The sequence below is a fragment of the Pleurodeles waltl genome, chromosome 7 (assembly GCF_031143425.1).
Source record: "Pleurodeles waltl isolate 20211129_DDA chromosome 7, aPleWal1.hap1.20221129, whole genome shotgun sequence".
NCBI lineage: Eukaryota > Metazoa > Chordata > Amphibia > Caudata > Salamandridae > Pleurodeles > Pleurodeles waltl.
The window spans coordinates 299,833,159-299,852,475 of NC_090446.1; the positions used below are offsets into that span (position 1 = coordinate 299,833,159).

General features: G+C 46.6%; 1 protein-coding gene across 1 annotated transcript in view; it reads right to left on the bottom strand.

Moving 5' to 3' along the window:
- Positions 1–212: 212 nt before the first annotated feature.
- EMILIN3 (elastin microfibril interfacer 3) overlaps positions 213–19,317 on the bottom strand; it is a 110,111-nt gene continuing 91,006 nt past the window's right edge. The window contains exon 4 of the mRNA XM_069243723.1: positions 213–2,697. Coding sequence (XP_069099824.1) covers positions 794–2,697 — 1,904 coding nt within the window. The 3' untranslated portion in view covers positions 213–793. The remainder of the gene's footprint in view (positions 2,698–19,317) is intronic.

The window sequence follows — 19,317 nt, forward strand, 5'->3', positions numbered from 1 at the left end:
AAGACTAAAACTAATATTTCATAATTGATTTCTCACAAGGGTACATTTCCTTTTTTTCACATGTTCACACCTCGTAGTGGTATTTGTTTAAAGTGTATCCATTTCAAAGGGGGAGGTTGTTAATGGGTATAGGAAATTTCATGGAGATGAGCGAGACCTGGGCTACCATCTGATTAAAAAAAAAAAAAAAAAAAAAAATCTTATTTCTTTTTCGTCCAAATTCACAGTATGTCAATGAAAGGCAGAAACAGCACTCCTTCTCACAAATTTGTAGCAATAGCAACTGTACAATGAAGGTCTCTACATTTCGGATTGTCTGTAATTCAAATGGGACTCACGCCCTCCCGCTATTATAGCACAGTGTTTGTGTTCACCAAAAACGTGAGATCTTGTGAAATTAATTACTAGCCACATTTGAACTTATGAAAGAAAATGATCTGCGACAGCCCTTCGTTTTTGTTATGTTGGGATTTGTTGCTTAATGCCATCAACCTACAGGGATATGAACACTTGCACGGAAGTGTTAATGATCCAAATGTTCAGCTTCACTACCTGGACAGTCAGTGTCAAATAACCGTCCAAAAACACCAACTTTAAAGTTCAGTCAACAACATGGGACAGTTTTTTGCCCCTGAACAAACTAATATTGGAAATAAAAATAGAACCAGAAAATGTAGCAGCTTTAATTTATATTCTTTCTTAAAAAAACACTTTGTCACATTGCAGTCTGTTTTTTTTAATATATATATTTATATATAAGTTAATTTTAGTTCCTCTTGATTTTTGGGTCACGTCAGCGATTCTTGCCATCCTTGGGAGCTGGCAAACTGTTGAAGTGCTCAGCGAGCTCTGTCACCTTGGCCTGGCAGTCGAGCAGACTGTCCTTAAGAGAAACGATCTCCTGGGTATGGGCCGATAGGGTTCCATTCAAGTGGTCCATATAGCCCCACAGACCCCCCGTGTGTTTCTCCAGTTCATCTTTGATGATGTCTAAACTTCCAGTAACAGCTCCAAGTTGACCACAGGTGCTTTCTACCTGTCCCACACGTTTATCAAACCGAACTACTTCCTTCTGAATTTCATGAGCCACGTGTTTGCAGTTTCCCAGATCATTCAGAATCCGAGTTTTGAGCCTTTCAAGGTCCCCACGGAGATCTAACACACGCCGGTTACTAAAATGCAGCCGAGAACCCTGATCATGGACTTTCTCTTGAATGGAGTGCACCTCATCTGAGATTTGACGGTCCCGCTCTTCTGAGGATGAATTGACATGTAGCACTGTATCCGAGTACTGTGTGACGGAGTCCTTCAGACCAGTGAGTGATTTGCTGACAGTGCTAAGGTTAATCTTCAGGAGGGTGATTTCCCCCTGAAGGGTGTTAGATTCCTCCTCCTCCCTCTGCCTCTGGAGTTCCAGCATGGTGAGGTTAAGCTTTCTCAGAAGGTCTGAGTTTATGTCCAGTTTTAGGAGGATATCCTGAGTTTTGCTCCGGCAGTCTTCAATTTCAGCCCTGAAAGTGTTGAGGTCTGTGGAGGTAGTGGTAATGCAGTGCTGAGAACAGAGATTCTCCAGTGTGGTCAGCCTGTTCTGGAGAACTTCTATACCATCATTGGCATGTTTCTTCATGGTGGCAAGCTCATTCTCTACCATGGGCATCACCACGCCATCTACTGTCATGGGCATGGTGACATTGCTAAGCTCGCCGAAAATAGTGACAAACCTCTCTTCCAAAGTTCTCATTTTGTCATCAAAGGATGTTTTAATGCCATCCACCTCCAAACCCACCATACCCCTAATGTTGTCTTCCACTTCGTGGCATCGACCATCCACTTCCCGTTCAGTGGCATTGATTTTGGCCTCCATATCCTCAAAGCGACCATTGAAAAAGTTTTCCAGCGTCACTGCAGAGAACTGCGATAGTTCATTGTCCAGCCTGGAGTTCAGGTTCTTCTGGGAGTCAGCAATCCCATGGATGCTCTTTTCTACATTGTCTAGACGTTCATTGAGATAGTTGATGTTGCTGCAACAGCTCTCCACCACCGTCAGACCTTGAATCTGGGACTCCAGGTGGCTGATATCCTTCTTTATTTGTAGCTCTTTGCCATCCAGAGTCTGTTGGAGCCTTAGGTTGGCAGCTTTCTCCTCTTCGCACTGCTGCTGCACCTCTTTGATGCGGAAGTCACATGTGTTCTGTAGGTTGAGCAATTTCTTCTCAAAGCCATCCAGCATCTCTGCCCTTACATTAGCCAGCTTGCTGTCAATATACTCCTCCAGCATTTCAATGGAGGTTAGTGGGGATGGTTTGGCTGCTTCAAGTAGGTGCTTGATTCTCCCATCATGGTCTAATACCATTCCATGAACCTCATCCAGTAGCTCTGTCTTGGTTTTCAGGAGGTCGCTTACCTCTGTCACTTTTCCTGCAATGTCCCCTACTACTGGGTATGTAATGCCTACTCTTTCTGGCCCGTCAACTATTCCATCAGGAATGACTCCGAAGCCCACACTGGAATCTGGCACACTCGGACTGTTCATCAGTGAGCCAATCATTTTGTTGGTGTCTTCCTGTATGCTAAGCCGGAGGTGGTCACCCATGCCGTTCACCATGTTAAGTAAGCTGTCATAGGACTGGGAAAGACGTCTAACATCTTCTTCCACTCGATCCAATCTCTCTCCAAAAATTCCTGGTAAATGTTTTCCTATAGAAGACAAGACAACAACATACTTAGTACTGAATCAGCTGATGATACAATATTCATCTGCAGTAACAACCTTTACAATTATTTGCACATTCTTTACAGCACTTGATTGTGGACCGAGATGAATTTAACAATATGTTTAGAAATGTTTAAAGAACATTTGAGAGTCATTGCTACAATGACCAAACAGTCCTTTATAGAATATAGTGATGGTCAACAGAGAATCAGCCTATTGCCTCTTCTTTCACAAAAGTCTTTTCGTCTTGGAAAAGTAAAATCAGTGCAGTAAAGTAACTGAAGAATGAAAAGGGACATTTGTATAGTTCACAGTCCTCCATTTTTTTCTTTCAGAAGAAGTGGATGCCATGGAGGAAATGTACATGTCAGATGAAATTATTAATAACTATTGGCTCATTTGTAGTTCTTGATGCAGCACTGTAAATTGTAGTGTGTACTGTTAACAGTGCTTTAATGGCATTTTGGCCTGCAGCAGATGCATTATTATGTATTTTATTTTTATAGCTTCTCAAGCAGTGTGCTGAACACCATTTTGAAACAGCTTTAAGAGTCTACATCTCCATTCCTGCACTATCTCATGAGGTTATATTGTCAATAAGTATAACCTTATCAGATTAACAATTTTTGTAATTTGAAACACCATGGCAGATGTGAACATTCGGTGAAAAGATGCTCCTCTTGTTTTTTGGAACACATGAGCAAAGATCAATAACTATGTTTTTTGTCATAGTCTTAAGAGGTAGTTTGACAAAAGACACTATGACCACTGTGACAGATGCATTTGAAGTGTGAGGCAGGTGAACTACTGTTCTGGAGAAGCTTCTCTTTTAATGTTTAATGTTGTTAAATAAGTGGGCTGGAGTGCTAGAAGAGGGCAATGACTGTGATAACTGTGAAACATGACCTGAGAATTACCATGGAATAGGTGATCGTTTGTTGAAGCGCAACATCAGTAGTCAATAGTATCCATGTGGGAGTCCCTGGATAGAGTCAGCTTTTGTTGTAAGTATTTTTTGGTATTTAGGTACATGGCTGGCTGTATTGGTTAAGTAACTCGTCTTATAGAGGGATAGTGCCTCAGTGAGCCGCCATTTTGTATAATGTTGAATAGGCGTGATATTGTACAATTTATGAGTATATTGGATTTACTGCCAGCTTCTCGGGATTATACCTGCTGAATTTTCCATTCGGTAAAATTGGGTACAATGTTCTTTCTCCCATAAACATGGGGGATGTTATAATCAAGCAGAGTAAGTGTTAATTCTGGTAGGAATACTCTGTACAGGGGATTTTCAGGGTAACAAACATCAGACTTGCTAATTCAAAACCCAAAGACCAGGTTTCATTAGGGCGAACGTGCACTCAGTGACACTACAGCAATGACTTATTTTCCACCCACTCCGGCCAGTCCCCAAAGAAGTAGGGCAAAAGTATGGACAGCACTTGGCCGAAGGCGGATCCCTGGGCTCATGGCTCTATCACCCTACACCCTCTCCCAGAGGAAGGACAGTGTGTACTCAGAGCACAACTTGAAGGGAGCAGACAGTGCTCCTCTGGAGAGATACTAACATACCTTGACCAACCTCAACACTCACCCCCTGACACTGACTGGCCTTCCCAATGGCAATTTCTGCCTTCTCTGCGCTGATGGGAAATGTCAGCAGGCTTGTGTCCAGATCCAATCTGGACAGCATGTAGAAAAATAACATCTTTCTAGCATGGTTACTCCCACTTTTGCCTGAAGTCAGTGTATTCACACTGCAATGCACTGGGATCCTGCTAACCAGGACCCCAAAGCCTGTGCGCTCTCCTCCAAATTTGGTTGCTTATGAAATTTACACCCCACAATGTTCATGCTGAATCACCCATGTAAGTCCCTAGTATAGGGTACTTAGGTACCCAGGGCATTGGTACACCAGGGGTCTCCCATGGGCTGCAACATGTATTGTGCCACCCCTGGGAACCCTTGCAAACTGTGTCTGCAGGCCTGCCATTGCAGCCTGCATGAAATGAAGCATGCAGCCTCTCATCACCAGGATAAGGCATATCCTGGTCACTGCGTTTAGACACTATAAGTCATCCCTCTGGTAGGCCATTCAGCCCCAGGGCAGGGTTCTGGTCCCTAAATGTGAGGGTACCCTTACATGAGTAAGGTACCCCTACAAACCCCAGACTCCATTCCCTGGGCTTTGTAATTGTGGGAAGCCATCTTAAGGTATGTAGTGGACACTGTTCAACAGGAGTCATCCAACTACATAAATGCTTCTCCAACCCTAGTTTGGTATCAAACATGTTGGAATCATGCAACTACACCAATTCCAGTGCTGCTGCTGAGCCCAGACACTGTTCTGCTCCCTGCTGATGAGTCTGGCTGCGGAACAGAAAGGCAGAAAAAAGGATTTCCTGCAAGGAAGAGGTATGACCAACTTCTCTTTGAGTATTAGGCAGTGCTTTAAATGGGCCGGTACTCTCCGGTACTGAGTACCGGCACTTTTTTATTTTGAGAGGGAGAGTACCGGCACATCTCAAGAAAAACGCAATACTTTTAATTGAAGAGTACCGGCACTTCTCAGAAACAAGCAGGTACTCTGGCACAGAGTACCTCCACTTCTATTTTTCCATTTAAAGCACTGGTATTAGGTGTCTACGGGCTTGTATGGGATAGCCTCTGAGCGCCACTAGACTGCTTTGAAGGGCACATTTGGTGCCCTCCTTTCATAATCTGGTTTGTACCAGTTCAGGAACCACCGGTTCTTGCTCTGGCACAAAACTGCAAAAAGGACAGGGGAGTGACCACCCCCTGTCCAGCTCCTCCCCTATGCAGGTGCACAGAGCTATGCCAGGTGGCCGGCTGATTCTGCCATCTTGGAAACAAGGTAGGCAGAGGCCCCTGGGAGCATCTGAATGGTTTGGCTATATAGATGACATCCCTGACCCCCTCTGATAGGTAGGTCACTTCAGTGCATGCCCAACCACTTTTTAGGGTTACTTAAGGGCTCCCCTGAGGGTGGGTCCTCAGATTCGTCGAGCAAAACTCTACAGGGAACTCTCTGCAAGACATCTTCTGCTCTTGGCCTCTGGAACTGCTGCTGGTCTGCATTAGAACTGAAACAAGTCTTCTTCTGGTGGGAAGGCTCCCATTGCAACATTGTTTCTCCAGATCCTGCAAGAATTACGCAACATCCAAGGCCATGCATCCTACAGGGTCACAAGGACTCTGTTTGCAACTGGAAGCAAGAAAGAATCTCACGTGGAGTAAAGGAGTCACTCCACTGCATCTGCAGGCACCTCAAGACAATGCTGCCTGGCTTGTGGGGTCTGCTGTTCCATGGACATTGAAAGGCTCTGCATTACAGGTAGTCGGTCTGTGGCCTCCTCAGAGTCCTGCTTGTCTTCTGACCAGCTTGGGAGGCTGTGGGCCCCTGTTCCTGCCATTGGATTGGAAACCCTGTGCACTGTGACTGTCGCTCTTGCGAAAGTTTGTTGAGTCTTCTTCCAGGAGACCTTCAGGCACCAAGAAACCCAGGCAACCGGCGCACTGCAACTCGAAGATCAGCCCCTGCCCTGCGACGTGGGACTTCTGCTTTGTTGTGCTGTTGAGGCCTCCTTGTGACTTCCTGTGTTCATCACCTGTGAGTCATTTGTGGGGACTCTAATCACTTTTGCAGACATTTCCGCGTGCTGAGGGCCAGTCCTGTCTCCCCCACAAGGGTAGAGTCTCTTGGACCTAGTTGGTCCCTAAATCTTTGCAAATACCTCTACAGCTCCTGCATGCATTTGCCAGTGCTTGTTGGTGGCCTCACTGGTCATTGACCCTCCCCCAACCCAGCAACCATCGAGGGACGGCTCATAAGCAACTCCTGGGATCCTCTGCAGCTCCTGGACCTCACAATTGGACTTCTTCTTCCACTGCCTTTGCAGGAACTTCATCTCTAGGAGGGTGGGCATCCCCACCTGCACCACCTGGGCACCTCCAAGGGTGCTAGACTCAGTCCCCTTCCTTCGCAGGTCCTCCATGTCTAGAATCCATCTCTGGGTTCCACCGGCCTGGTCCACAGGTGGTGACAGCAGCTGGACAATCCGAGGCTTCCCTTGACTTCAGTGAGAGCCCCTTCTTCTCTCTGCAACTGGGTCCCCTGGTGTAGTTATTCCTCTCTTCTGAGTATTCTTGGGTAGGGGCACTCTCCAACCTTCCTCTTGACTGTTGGTTTTCTCGGGATCCACTGGGAAAGGTTCTGAAACACACAGACTCCAACCACTACTTCCCTTTGTTAGTCTATGGGACTACTGGGTAGGTAACCACTCTGGGGTCACATACCGTACTTACCTCTGGTGTTTTCATCTCCCTCGCTCCAAGGTAACTACCCCACTTACCATGGTGGGGTTCACTATTTCGCATTCCACTTACGTAGTATATGGTTTGCCCCACCCCCAATAGGGCCTTGTGTATTTTATGCTATTTCTGCCTGTTATTTAGTGTACATATTGTGTGTAGATATCTCCAAAGCGAGATATCTAAATGCTAGTCTAGTAGTTACTGCTGTAATAAAGAATCTGTTTTGCAACACATGTGTGGTTCTTTCTTGTGGGTGCGTTACTGTCTGACTACTGTAGTATTGCAAGTGCTTCACATTACTCCTGGATAAGCTTCAGCTGCTCTCCTCAACCACACGTAGACAGCTTTTGCTATCTGGACACCTATTCACTATCACTATAGGTTGCTTGGACTGAGTATAAGGTACCACACCATAGGGTACACCGTAAACTTAGCCAGCCACAGGGGTTTTCCAGTTTTTACGAATTGCACCTTTTTTATATGGTAGGATTTGAACCATTTTAGTTCTAGCTTATCAATTCTGAACTTTTGTTTTGGAGTGAGAAGGAAGATATTGTGTTTTGTGTGCTTAAAGCCGAGGAAAAATTTAATACAATTAAGAAGCATTTTTAATTTCATCATCAATGTTTATGGGGTTATCATTCACTTTGTCATGTATTAGATTTTTAGCTTACAAATACTGTCTTTGTTCTGTTGCAACACTGTTTTCTATGTGTTTAGTTACAAATGGTGTGCCTATGTGGTCAAAGAATGCATCAAGATGGTTAAGGTCATCTATTGTTTTTTTGTTCAAGAGTTTGACATGGCCATGCTTAAGTTTGCGTTTCTTAACAGAATGATAGTAGTATGTGGCTGATTCTGATTGCACATTAGTAGCTATCAAGTTAGCTGCAGAGCTCATTATTTTTGTGAGGCTATGTAGGAAAGTACCATCTGGCATGTTAACCCCATTTTTCACTGTATATATGTTGTTTTAGTTGTATGTGTCACTGGGACCCTGGTAACCCAGGGCCCCAGTGCTCATAAGTGTGCCTGAATGTGTTACCTGTGTAGTGACTAACTGTCTCACTGAGGCTCTGCTAATCAGAACCTCAGTGGTTATGCTCTCTCATTTCTTTCCAAATTGTCACTAACAGGCTAGTGACCATTTTACCAATTTACATTGGCTTACTGGAACACCCTTATAATTCCCTAGTATATGGTACTGAGGTACCCAGGGTATTGGGGTTCCAGGAGATCCCTATGGGCTGCAGCATTTCTTTTGCCACCCATAGAGAGCTCTGACAATTCTTACACAGGCCTGCCACTGCAGCCTGAGTGAAATAACGTCCACGTTATTTCACAGCCATTTTACACTGCACTTAAGTAACTTATAAGTCACCTATATGTCTAACCTTTACCTGGTAAAGGTTAGGTGCAAAGTTACTTAGTGTGAGGGCACCCTGGCACTAGCCAAGGTGCCCCCACATTGTTCAGAGCCAATTCCCTGAACTTTGTGAGTGCGGGGACACCATTACACGCGTGCACTACATATAGGTCACTACCTATATGTAGCTTCACAATGGTAACTCCGAATATGGCCATGTAACATGTCTATGATCATGGAATTGCCCCCTCTATGCCATCCTGGCATAGTTGGCACAATCCCATGATCCCAGTGGTCTGTAGCACAGACCCTGGTACTGCCAAACTGCCCTTCCTGGGGTTTCACTGCAGCTGCTGCTGCTGCCATCCCCTCAGACAGGCATCTGCCCTCCTGGGGTCCAGCCAGGCCTGGCCCAGGATGGCAGAACAAAGAACTTCCTCTGAGAGAGGGTGTGACACCCTCTCCCTTTGGAAAATGGTGTGAAGGCAGGGGAGGAGTAGCCTCCCCCAGCCTCTGGAAATGCTTTGTTGGGCACAGATGTGCCCAATTCTGCATAAGCCAGTCTACACCGGTTCAGGGGACCCCTTAGCCCTGCTCTGGCGCGAAACTGGACAAAGGAAAGGGGAGTGACCACTCCCCTGACCTGCACCTCCCCTGGGAGGTGTCCAGAGCTCCTCCAGTGTGCTCCAGACCTCTGCCATCTTGGAAACAGAGGTGCTGCTGGCACACTGGACTGCTCTGAGTGGCCAGTGCCACCAGGTGACGTCAGAGAATCCTTCTGATAGACTCCTTCAGGTGTTGCTAGCCTATCCTCTCTCCTAGGTAGCCAAACCCTCTTTTCTGGCTATTTAGGGTCTCTGTCTCTGGGGAAACTGTAGATAACGAATGCAAGAGCTCAGCCGAGTTCCTCTGCATCTCTCTCTTCACCTTCTACCAAGGAATCGACTGCTGACCGCGCTGGAAGCCTGCAAATCTGCAACATAGTAGCAAAGACGACTACTGCAACTCTGTAACGCTGATCCTGCCGCCTTCTCTACTGTTTTCCTGGTGGTGCATGCTGTGGGGGTAGTCTGCCTCCTCTCTGCACTAGAAGCTCCGAAGAAATCTCCCGTGGGTCGACGGAATCTTCCCCTGCAACCGCAGGCACCAAAAAGCTGCATTACCGGTCCCTTGGGTCTCCTCTCAGCACGACGAGCGAGGTCCCTCGAATCCAGCAACTCTGTCCAAGTGACTCTCACAGTCCAGTGACTCTTCAGTCCAAGTTTGGTGGAGGTAAGTCCTTGCCTCACCTCGCTAGACTGCATTTCTGGGAACCGCGACTTTTGCAGCTACTCCGGCCTCCGTGCACTTCCGGCGGAAATCCTTTGTGCACAGTCCAGCCTGGGTCCACGGCACTCTAACCTGCATTGCACGACCTCCTAAGTTGTTCTCCGGCGACGTGGGACTTTTTTGTGCGACTTCGGGTGAGCTCTGTTTCACGCATCCTCGTAGTGCCTGTTTCTGGCACTTCTCCGGGTGCTACCTGCTGCTGAGAGGGCTCCTTGTCTTGCTCGACGTCCCCTCTCTCTCCTGGTCCAATTTGCGACCCCCTGGTCCCTCCAGGGCCACAGCAGCGTCCAAAAACGCTAACCGCACGATTTGCAGCTGGCGTTCTTTTGGCGGAAAAACACTTCTGCACGACTCTCCACGGCGAGAGGGATCTGTCCACCAAAGGGGAAGTCTCTAGCCCTTTTCGTTCCTGCAGAAACCTCAGCTTCTTCTGTCCAGTAGAAGCTTCTTTGCACCCACAGCTGGCATTTCCTGGGCATCTGCCCATCTCCGACTTGCTTGTGACTTTTGGACTTGGTCCCCTTGTTCCACAGGTACCCTAGATTGGAAATCCACAGTTGTTGCATTGTTGGTTTGTGTCTTTCCTGCATTATTCCTCTAACACGACTTATTTGTCCTTAGGGGAACTTTAGTGCACTTTGCACTCACTTTTCAGGGTCTTGGGGAGGGCTAATTTTCTAACTCTCACTATTTTCTAATAGTCCCAGCGACCCTCTACAAGGTCACATAGGTTTGGGGTCCATTCGTGGTTCGCATTCCACTTTTGGAGTATATGGTTTGTGTTGCCCCTATCCCTATGTGTCCCCATTGTATCCTATTGTAACTATACATTGTTTGCACTGTTTTCTAAGACTATACTGCATATTTTTGCTATTGTGTATATATATCTTGTGTATATTTCCTATCCTCTCACTGAGGGTACACTCTAAGATACTTTGGCATATTGTCATAAAAATAAAGTACCTTTATTTTTAGTATAACTGTGTATTGTGTTTTCTTATGATATTGTGCATATGACACTAGGTGGTACTGTAGTAGCTTCACACGTCTCCTAGTTCAGCCTAAGCTGCTAGACACCATATACACTAATAAGGGATAACTGGGCCTGGTGCAAGGTGCAAGTACCCCTTGGTACTCACTACAAGCCAGTCCAGCCTCCTACATTGGTTGTGCAGCGGTGGGATAAGTGCTTTGAGACTACTTACCACTCTTGTCATTGTACTTTTCATAAGAGAAAAATATACAAAACAAGGTCAGTGTATATACACATAGCCAAAAAGTTTTGCCTTTCCTCTTTTCACTCTTTTCTAAGTGCTGAAAAGTACTTCTAACTTTCTAAAAAGTTCAAAAAAGTTTAAAAAGTTTTTTTCTCTGTCTTTCTAAAAGCTCTGACAAACTTTTTTCTCTTTTTCTATCACTTCAACTCTCTCTAAAAATGTCTGGCACAGGCCAAAATGTTGATCTGTCCAAACTTGCATATGATCACCTTAGCTGGAAAGGAGCAAGGAGTCTCTGCATAGAGAGAGGTTTGAGTGTAGGGAAGAATCCTTCCTTGGAATTGTTACTTAACATGCTTAGAGAACAAGATAAGGCAAGAAGTGCCCCATCTGTTGAAAAAGTAGCTAATGGTTCCCAATCTGATCCAGGGACTCCTCCAGGAAAAGATTCAGGAAAGAAACTTCCTAGCCTGCCCATTACTAGACAGTCTAGCATAGTTGGTAATGATGTTGGGTCACACCATACAAATAGTGTTGTCTCACATCATAGCAAAAGCATTTATTCACACCACAGTGGTACTGATGTTTCTGTTAGCCAAGCTGTTAGGGTGCCCTCTGTAAGGGACAGGTCTCCTTCTGTCCATTCTCACCATACTTCTGTTTCAAGACATGTCCCTCCCACCCACCCTGATGACAGATTGTTAGAAAGGGAGCTCAATAGATTGAGAGTGGAACAAACCAGACTGAAGCTCAAGAAGCAACAGCTGGATTTGGATAGACAGACTTTAGAAGTAGAGAAGGAGAGACAGAAACTGGGTTTAGAAACCCATGGTGGCAGCAGCAGTATTCCCCATAGTCATCCTGCAAAAGAGCATGATTCCAGGAATCTGCACAAGATAGTTCCCCCTTATAAGGAGGGGGATGACATTAACAAGTGGTTTGCTGCACTTGAGAGGGCCTGTGCTGTACAGGATGTCCCTCAAAGGCGGTGGGCTGCTATCCTATGGCTATCATTTAGTGGAAAAGGTAGGGATAGGCTCCTTACTGTTAAAGAAAATGAAGCTAATGATTACAAAGTTCTTAAGAATGTACTCCTGGATGGTTATGGCTTAACCACTGAACAATACAGGATAAAGTTCAGAGAGACCAAAAAGGAGTCTTCACAAGACTGGGTTGATTTCATTGACCATTCAGTGAAGGCCTTGGAGGGGTGGTTACATGGCAGTAAAGTTACTGATTATGACAGCCTGTATAACTTGATCCTGAGAGAGCATATTCTTAATAATTGTGTGTCTGATTTGTTGCACCAGTACTTGGTGGACTCTGATCTGACCTCTCCCCAAGAATTGGGAAAGAAGGCAGACAAATGGGTCAGAACAAGGGTGAACAGAAAAGTTCCTACAGGGGGTGACAAAGATGGCAACAAAAAGAAGGATGGCAAGTCTTCTGACAAGGGTGGGGACAAATCTAAAAATGAGTCTTCATCAGGCCCACAAAAACACTCTGGTGGGGGTGGTGGGCCCAAATCCTCCTTTAATCAAAACAAAGAAAAGAAACCATGGTGCTATTTATGTAAAGTAAAAGGCCATTGGACAACAGATCCCAGTTGTCCAAAGAAAAGCACCAAGCCTCCTACCACTACAACCCCTACTGCTACCCCTAGTGTCCCTACTAATAGCAGTGGTGGTGGGAGCAAACCTACTAATAGCCAATCCAAGGGAGTAGCTGGGCTCACTATTGGTAACTTAGTTGGGGTTGGCCTTGTTAGGGAGGCCACAGAGGCTGTGTTAGTCTCTGAGGGGGCTATTGATTTAGCCACCTTAGTTGCTTGTCCCCTTAATATGGATAAGTACAAGCAGCTACCCCTAATAAATGGTGTTGAGGTTCAGGCCTACAGGGACACTGGAGCCAGTGTGACTATGGTCATAGAGAAACTGGTCCACCCTGAACAACACCTACTTGGTCACCAGTACCAAGTAACCGATGCTCACAACAACACACTTAGCCACCCCATGGCTGTTGTTAATCTCAACTGGGGGGGGGTTACTGGTCCAAAGAAAGTTGTGGTAGCTTCAGATTTACCTGTAGACTGTCTATTAGGGAATGATTTGGAGACATCAGCTTGGTCAGATGTGGAGTTGGAGGCCCATGCAGCAATGCTGGGCATCCCAGGGCATATTTTTGCTTTGACAAGGGCTCAGGCCAAAAAGCAAAAAGGACAGGGAAGCTTGGATCCTGGAACAATGGACCAAGTGCTCCCTAAAGCTAGGGCTAGTAGAAGCAAACCACTTCCTACTATCCCTCCCTCTACAGTGGATTCAACTTCTGAGGAAGAAGAATTCCCTCCCTGTGCAGAACCTACACCAGAGGAGCTTCAAGCAGACACTGCTGAGCTTTTGGGTGAAGGGGGGCCTGCCAGGGAGGAGCTGAGTGTGGCACAGCAAACCTGTCCCACATTAGAGGGTCTCAGAAAGCAAGCTGTCAAACAGGCTAATGGGGATGTCAGTGACTCTCATAGAGTTTACTGGGAGGACAACCTCTTGTACACTGAGCATAGGGATCCTAAAGCTGGAGCTGCCAGGAGATTAGTGATTCCTCAGGAGTACAGAAAGTTCCTCCTAACTCTTGCCCACGACATTCCCCTAGCTGGGCACCTGGGTCAAATGAAAACTTGGGACAGACTGGTTCCATTGTTTCATTGGCCTAGGATGTCTGAGGACACAAAAGATTTTTGTAAGTCCTGTGAAACCTGTCAAGCCAGTGGCAAGACAGGTGGAACTCCAAAGGCACCCCTTATTCCACTGCCTGTGGTTGGGGTACCCTTTAAAAGGGTAGGGGTTGACATAGTTGGCCCCCTTGACCCTCCTACTGCTACTGCTTCAGGCAATAGGTTTATCTTGGTGGTAGTAGACCATGCCACAAGATACCCTGAAGCAATTCCTTTAAGGACCACTACAGCACCTGCAGTGGCAAAGGCCCTCCTGGGAATATTTTCTAGGGTGGGCTTCCCAAAGGAAGTAGTATCAGACAGGGGAAGCAATTTCATGTCTGCATACTTAAAGGCCATGTGGAAGGAGTGTGGTGTAACTTACAAGTTCACAACACCCTATCATCCACAAACAAATGGACTGGTGGAGAGATTTAATAAAACTCTCAAAGGCATGATTATGGGTCTCCCTGAAAAACTCCGCAGGAGATGGGATATCCTTCTACCATGCCTCCTTTTTGCCTACAGGGAGGTACCCCAGAAAGGAGTGGGCTTCAGCCCCTTTGAACTTCTTTTTGGACACCCTGTTAGGGGTCCACTCACACTTGTAAAGGAGGGTTGGGAACAACCTTTAAAAGCTCCTAAACAGGATATTGTGGATTATGTACTTGGCCTCAGATCAAGGATGGCTGAGTACATGAAAAAGGCCAGCAAAAACCTTCAGGCCAGCCAAGAGCTCCAGAAGCAATGGCATGATCAGAAGGCTGTTTTGGTTCAGTACCAACCAGGGCAGAAAGTGTGGGTCTTGGAGCCTGTGGCCCCAAGAGCACTCCAAGATAAATGGAGTGGACCCCACACAATTGTTGAAAAGAAGGGAGAAGTCACCTATTTAGTTGACTTAGGCACTGCCAGGAGTCCCCTTAGGGTGCTCCATGTCAACCGCCTGAAACCCTACTATGACAGGGCTGATCTCACCCTGCTCATGGCAACTGATGAGGGACAGGAAGAAGACAGTGATCCTCTACCTGATCTCTTCTCTTCCACAGAACAAGATGCTCTTGTGGAAGGTGTAGTTTTGGCTAATTGTCTTACTGCTGAGCAGAAAGACCATTGCATAAATCTCCTAGATCAATTCTCTGAACTCTTCTCTACTGTGCCAGGTACCACTTCTTGGTGTGAGCACACTATAGATTCTGGAGACAGTTTACCTGTCAAAAGTAAGATCTATAGGTAGCCTGACCATGTCAGGGACTGCATAAAGCAAGAGGTGCAGAAAATGTTAGAACTAGGAGTGGTTGAGCACTCTGAAAGTCCATGGGCTTCTCCTGTGGTACTTGTACCAAAACCCCATTCCAAAGATGGAAAGAAGGAAATGCGGTTTTGTGTAGACTATAGAGGTCTCAACTTGGTAACCAAAACTGATGCTCACCCTATACCCAGGGCAGATGAGATCATAGATACACTGGCATCTGCCAAGTATCTAAGCACTTTTGATTTGACTGCTGGGTATTGGCAGATCAAATTGTCAGAAGATGCTAAACCTAAAACTGCATTTTCAACCATTGGAGGACATTACCAGTTTACTGTAATGCCTTTTGGTTTGAAAAATGCACCTGCCACTTTTCAAAGGTTGGTGAACACAGTCCTGCAAGGGCTGGAAGCTTTCAGTGCAGCATATTTGGACGATATAGCTGTCTTTAGCTCCAGCTGGGATGATCACCTGGTCCACCTATGGAAAGTTTTGGAGGCCCTGCAAAAGGCAGGCCTCACTATCAAGGCTTCAAAGTGCCAGATAGGGCAGGGGAAGGTGGTTTATCTGGGACACCTTGTTGGTGGGGAACAGATTGCACCACTTCAGGGGAAAATCCAAACAATTATTGATTGGGTTCCCCCTACCACTCAGACTCAGGTGAGAGCCTTCCTAGGCCTCACTGGGTATTACAGGAGGTTCATTAAGAACTATGGCTCCATTGCAGCCCCTCTTAATGACCTCACATCCAAGAAAATGCCTAAAAAGGTATTATGGACAGCAAACTGTCAGAAAGCTTTTGAGGAGCTGAAGCAGGCCATGTGCTCTGCACCTGTCCTGAAAAGCCCTTGTTACTCTAAAAAATTCTATGTCCAAACTGATGCATCTGAAGTAGGAGTAGGGGCAGTCCTATCACAACTTAATTCTGAGGGCCAGGATCAACCTGTTGCTTTTATTAGTAGGAGGTTGACCCCTAGAGAAAAGCGTTGGTCTGCCATTGAGAGGGAGGCCTTTGCTGTGGTCTGGGCTCTGAAGAAGTTGAGGCCATACCTGTTTGGCACTCACTTCATTGTTCAGACAGACCACAAACCTCTACTTTGGCTAAAACAAATGAAAGGTGAAAATCCTAAATTGTTGAGGTGGTCCATATCCCTACAGGGAATGGACTATACAGTGGAACATAGACCTGGGAGTAGCCACTCCAATGCAGATGGACTCTCCAGATATTTCCACTTAGACAATGAAGACTCATCAGGTCATGGCTAGTCTTATTGTCCTTCGTTTGGGGGGGGGGGGGTTGTGTAGGAAAGTCCCATCTTGCCTGGCATGTTACCCCCATTTTTCACTGTATATATGTTGTTTTAGTTGTATGTGTCACTGGGACCCTGGTAACCCAGGGCCCCAGTGCTCATAAGTGTGCCTGAATGTGTTACCTGTGTAGTGACTAACTGTCTCACTGAGGCTCTGCTAATCAGAACCTCAGTGGTTATGCTCTCTCATTTCTTTCCAAATTGTCACTAACAGGCTAGTGACCATTTTACCAATTTACATTGGCTTACTGGAACACCCTTATAATTCCCTAGTATATGGTACTGAGGTACCCAGGGTATTGGGGGTTCCAGGAGATCCCTATGGGCTGCAGCATTTCTTTTGCCACCCATAGGGAGCTCTGACAATTCTTACACAGGCCTGCCACTGCAGCCTGAGTGAAATAACGTCCACGTTATTTCACAGCCATTTTACACTGCACTTAAGTAACTTATAAGTCACCTATATGTCTAACCTTTACCTGGTAAAGGTTAGGTGCAAAGTTACTTAGTGTGAGGGCACCCTGGCACTAGCCAAGGTGCCCCCACATTGTTCAGAGCCAATTCCCTGAACTTTGTGAGTGCGGGGACACCATTACACGCGTGCACTACATATAGGTCACTACCTATATGTAGCTTCACAATGGTAACTCCGAATATGGCCATGTAACATGTCTATGATCATGGAATTGCCCCCTCTATGCCATCCTGGCATAGTTGGCACAATCCCATGATCCCAGTGGTCTGTAGCACAGACCCTGGTACTGCCAAACTGCCCTTCCTGGGGTTTCACTGCAGCTGCTGCTGCTGCCAACCCCTCAGACAGGCATCTGCCCTCCTGGGGTCCAGCCAGGCCTGGCCCAGGTTGGCAGAACAAAGAACTTCCTCTGAGAGAGGGTGTGACACCCTCTCCCTTTGGAAAATGGTGTGAAGGCAGGGGAGGAGTAGCCTCCCCCAGCCTCTAGAAATGCTTTGTTGGGCACAGATGTGCCCAATTCTGCATAAGCCAGTCTACACCGGTTCAGAGGACCCCTTAGCCCTGCTCTGGCGCGAAACTGGACAAAGGAAAGGGGAGTGACCACTCCCCTGACCTGCACCTCCCCTGGGAGGTGTCCAGAGCTCCTCCAGTGTGCTCCAGACCTCTGCCATCTTGGAAACAGAGGTGCTGCTGGCACACTGGACTGCTCTGAGTGGCCAGTGCCACCAGGTGACGTCAGAGACTCCTTCTGATAGGCTCCTTCAGGTGTTGCTAGCCTATCCTCTCTCCTAGGTAGCCAAACCCTCTTTTCTGGCTATTTAGGGTCTCTGTCTCTGGGGAAACTGTAGATAACGAATGCATGAGCTCAGCCGAGTTCCTCTGCATCTCTCTCTTCACCTTCTACCAAGGAATCGACTGCTGACCGCGCTGGAAGCCTGCAAATCTGCAACATAGTAGCAAAGACGACTACTGCAACTCTGTAACGCTGATCCTGCCGCCTTCTCGACTGTTTTCCTGGTGGTGCATGCTGTGGGGGTAGTCTGCCTCCTCTCTGCACTAGAAGCTCCGAAGAAATCTCCCGTGGGTCGACGGAATCTTCCCCCTGCAACCGCAGGCACCAAAAAGCTGCATTACCGGTCCCTTGGGTCTCCTCTCAGCACGACGAGCGAGGTCCCTCGAATCCAGCAACTCTGTCCAAGTGACTCCCACAGTCCAGTGACTCTTCAGTCCAAGTTTGGTGGAGGTAAGTCCTTGCCTCACCTCGCTAGACTGCATTGCTGGTAACCATGACTTTTGCAGCTACTCCGGCCTCCGTGCACTTCTGGCGGAAATCCTTTGTGCACAGTCCAGCCTGGGTCCACGGCACTCTAACCTGCATTGCACAACCTCCTAAGTTGTTCTCCGGCGACGTGGGACTTCTTTGTGCGACTTCGGGTGAGCACTGTTTCACGCATCCTCGTAGTGCCTGTTTCTGGCACTTCTCCGGGTGCTACCTGCTGCTGAGAGGGCTCCTTGTCTTGCTCGACGTCCCCTCTCTCTCCTGGTCCAATTTGCGACCTCCTGGTCCCTCCAGGGCCACAGCAGCGTCCAAAAACGCTAACCGCACGATTTGCAGCTAGCAAGGCTTGTTGGCGTTCTTTCGGCGGAAAAACACTTCTGCACGACTCTCCGCGGCAAGAAGGATTTGTCCACCAAAGGGGAAGTCTCTAGCCCTTTTCGTTCCTGCAGAAACCTCAGCTTCTTCTGTCCAGTAGAAGCTTCTTTGCACCCGCAGCTGGCATTTCCTGGGCATCTGCCCATCTCCGACTTGCTTGTGACTTTTGGACTTGGTCCCCTTGTTCCACAGGTACCCTAGATTGGAAATCCACAGTTGTTGCATTGTTGGTTTGTGTCTTTCCTGCATTATTCCTCTAACACGACTTCTTTGTCCTTAGGGGAACTTTAGTGCACTTTGCACTCACTTTTCAGGGTCTTGGGAGGGCTAATTTTCTAACTCTCACTATTTTCTAATAGTCCCAGCGACCCTCTACAAGGTCACATAGGTTTGGGGTCCATTCGTGGTTCGCATTCCACTTTTGGAGTATATGGTTTGTGTTGCCCCTATCCCTATGTGTCCCCATTGCATCCTATTGTAACTATACATTGTTTGCACTGTTTTCTAAGACTATACTGCATATTTTTGCTATTGTGTATATATATCTTGTGTATATTTCCTATCCTCTCACTGAGGGTACACTCTAAGATACTTTGGCATATTGTCATAAAAATAAAGTACCTTTATTTTTAGTATAACTGTGTATTGTTTTTTCTTATGATATTGTGCATATGACACTAGGTGGTACTGTAGTAGCTTCACACGTCTCCTAGTTCAGCCTAAGCTGCTCTGCTAAGCTACCATTAACTATCAGCCTAAGCTGCTAGACACCGTATACACTAATAAGGGATAACTGGGCCTGGTGCAAGGTGCAAGTACCCCTTGGTACTCACTACAAGCCAGTCCAGCCTCCTACAGGCTAATTATCTCTTTGATAGAATATTCAACTACTTGTTTAGATTTGGTCAACAGGGACGTTGATTTTTTTAATAAATTCATAATGAAAAAAATTACTTTTT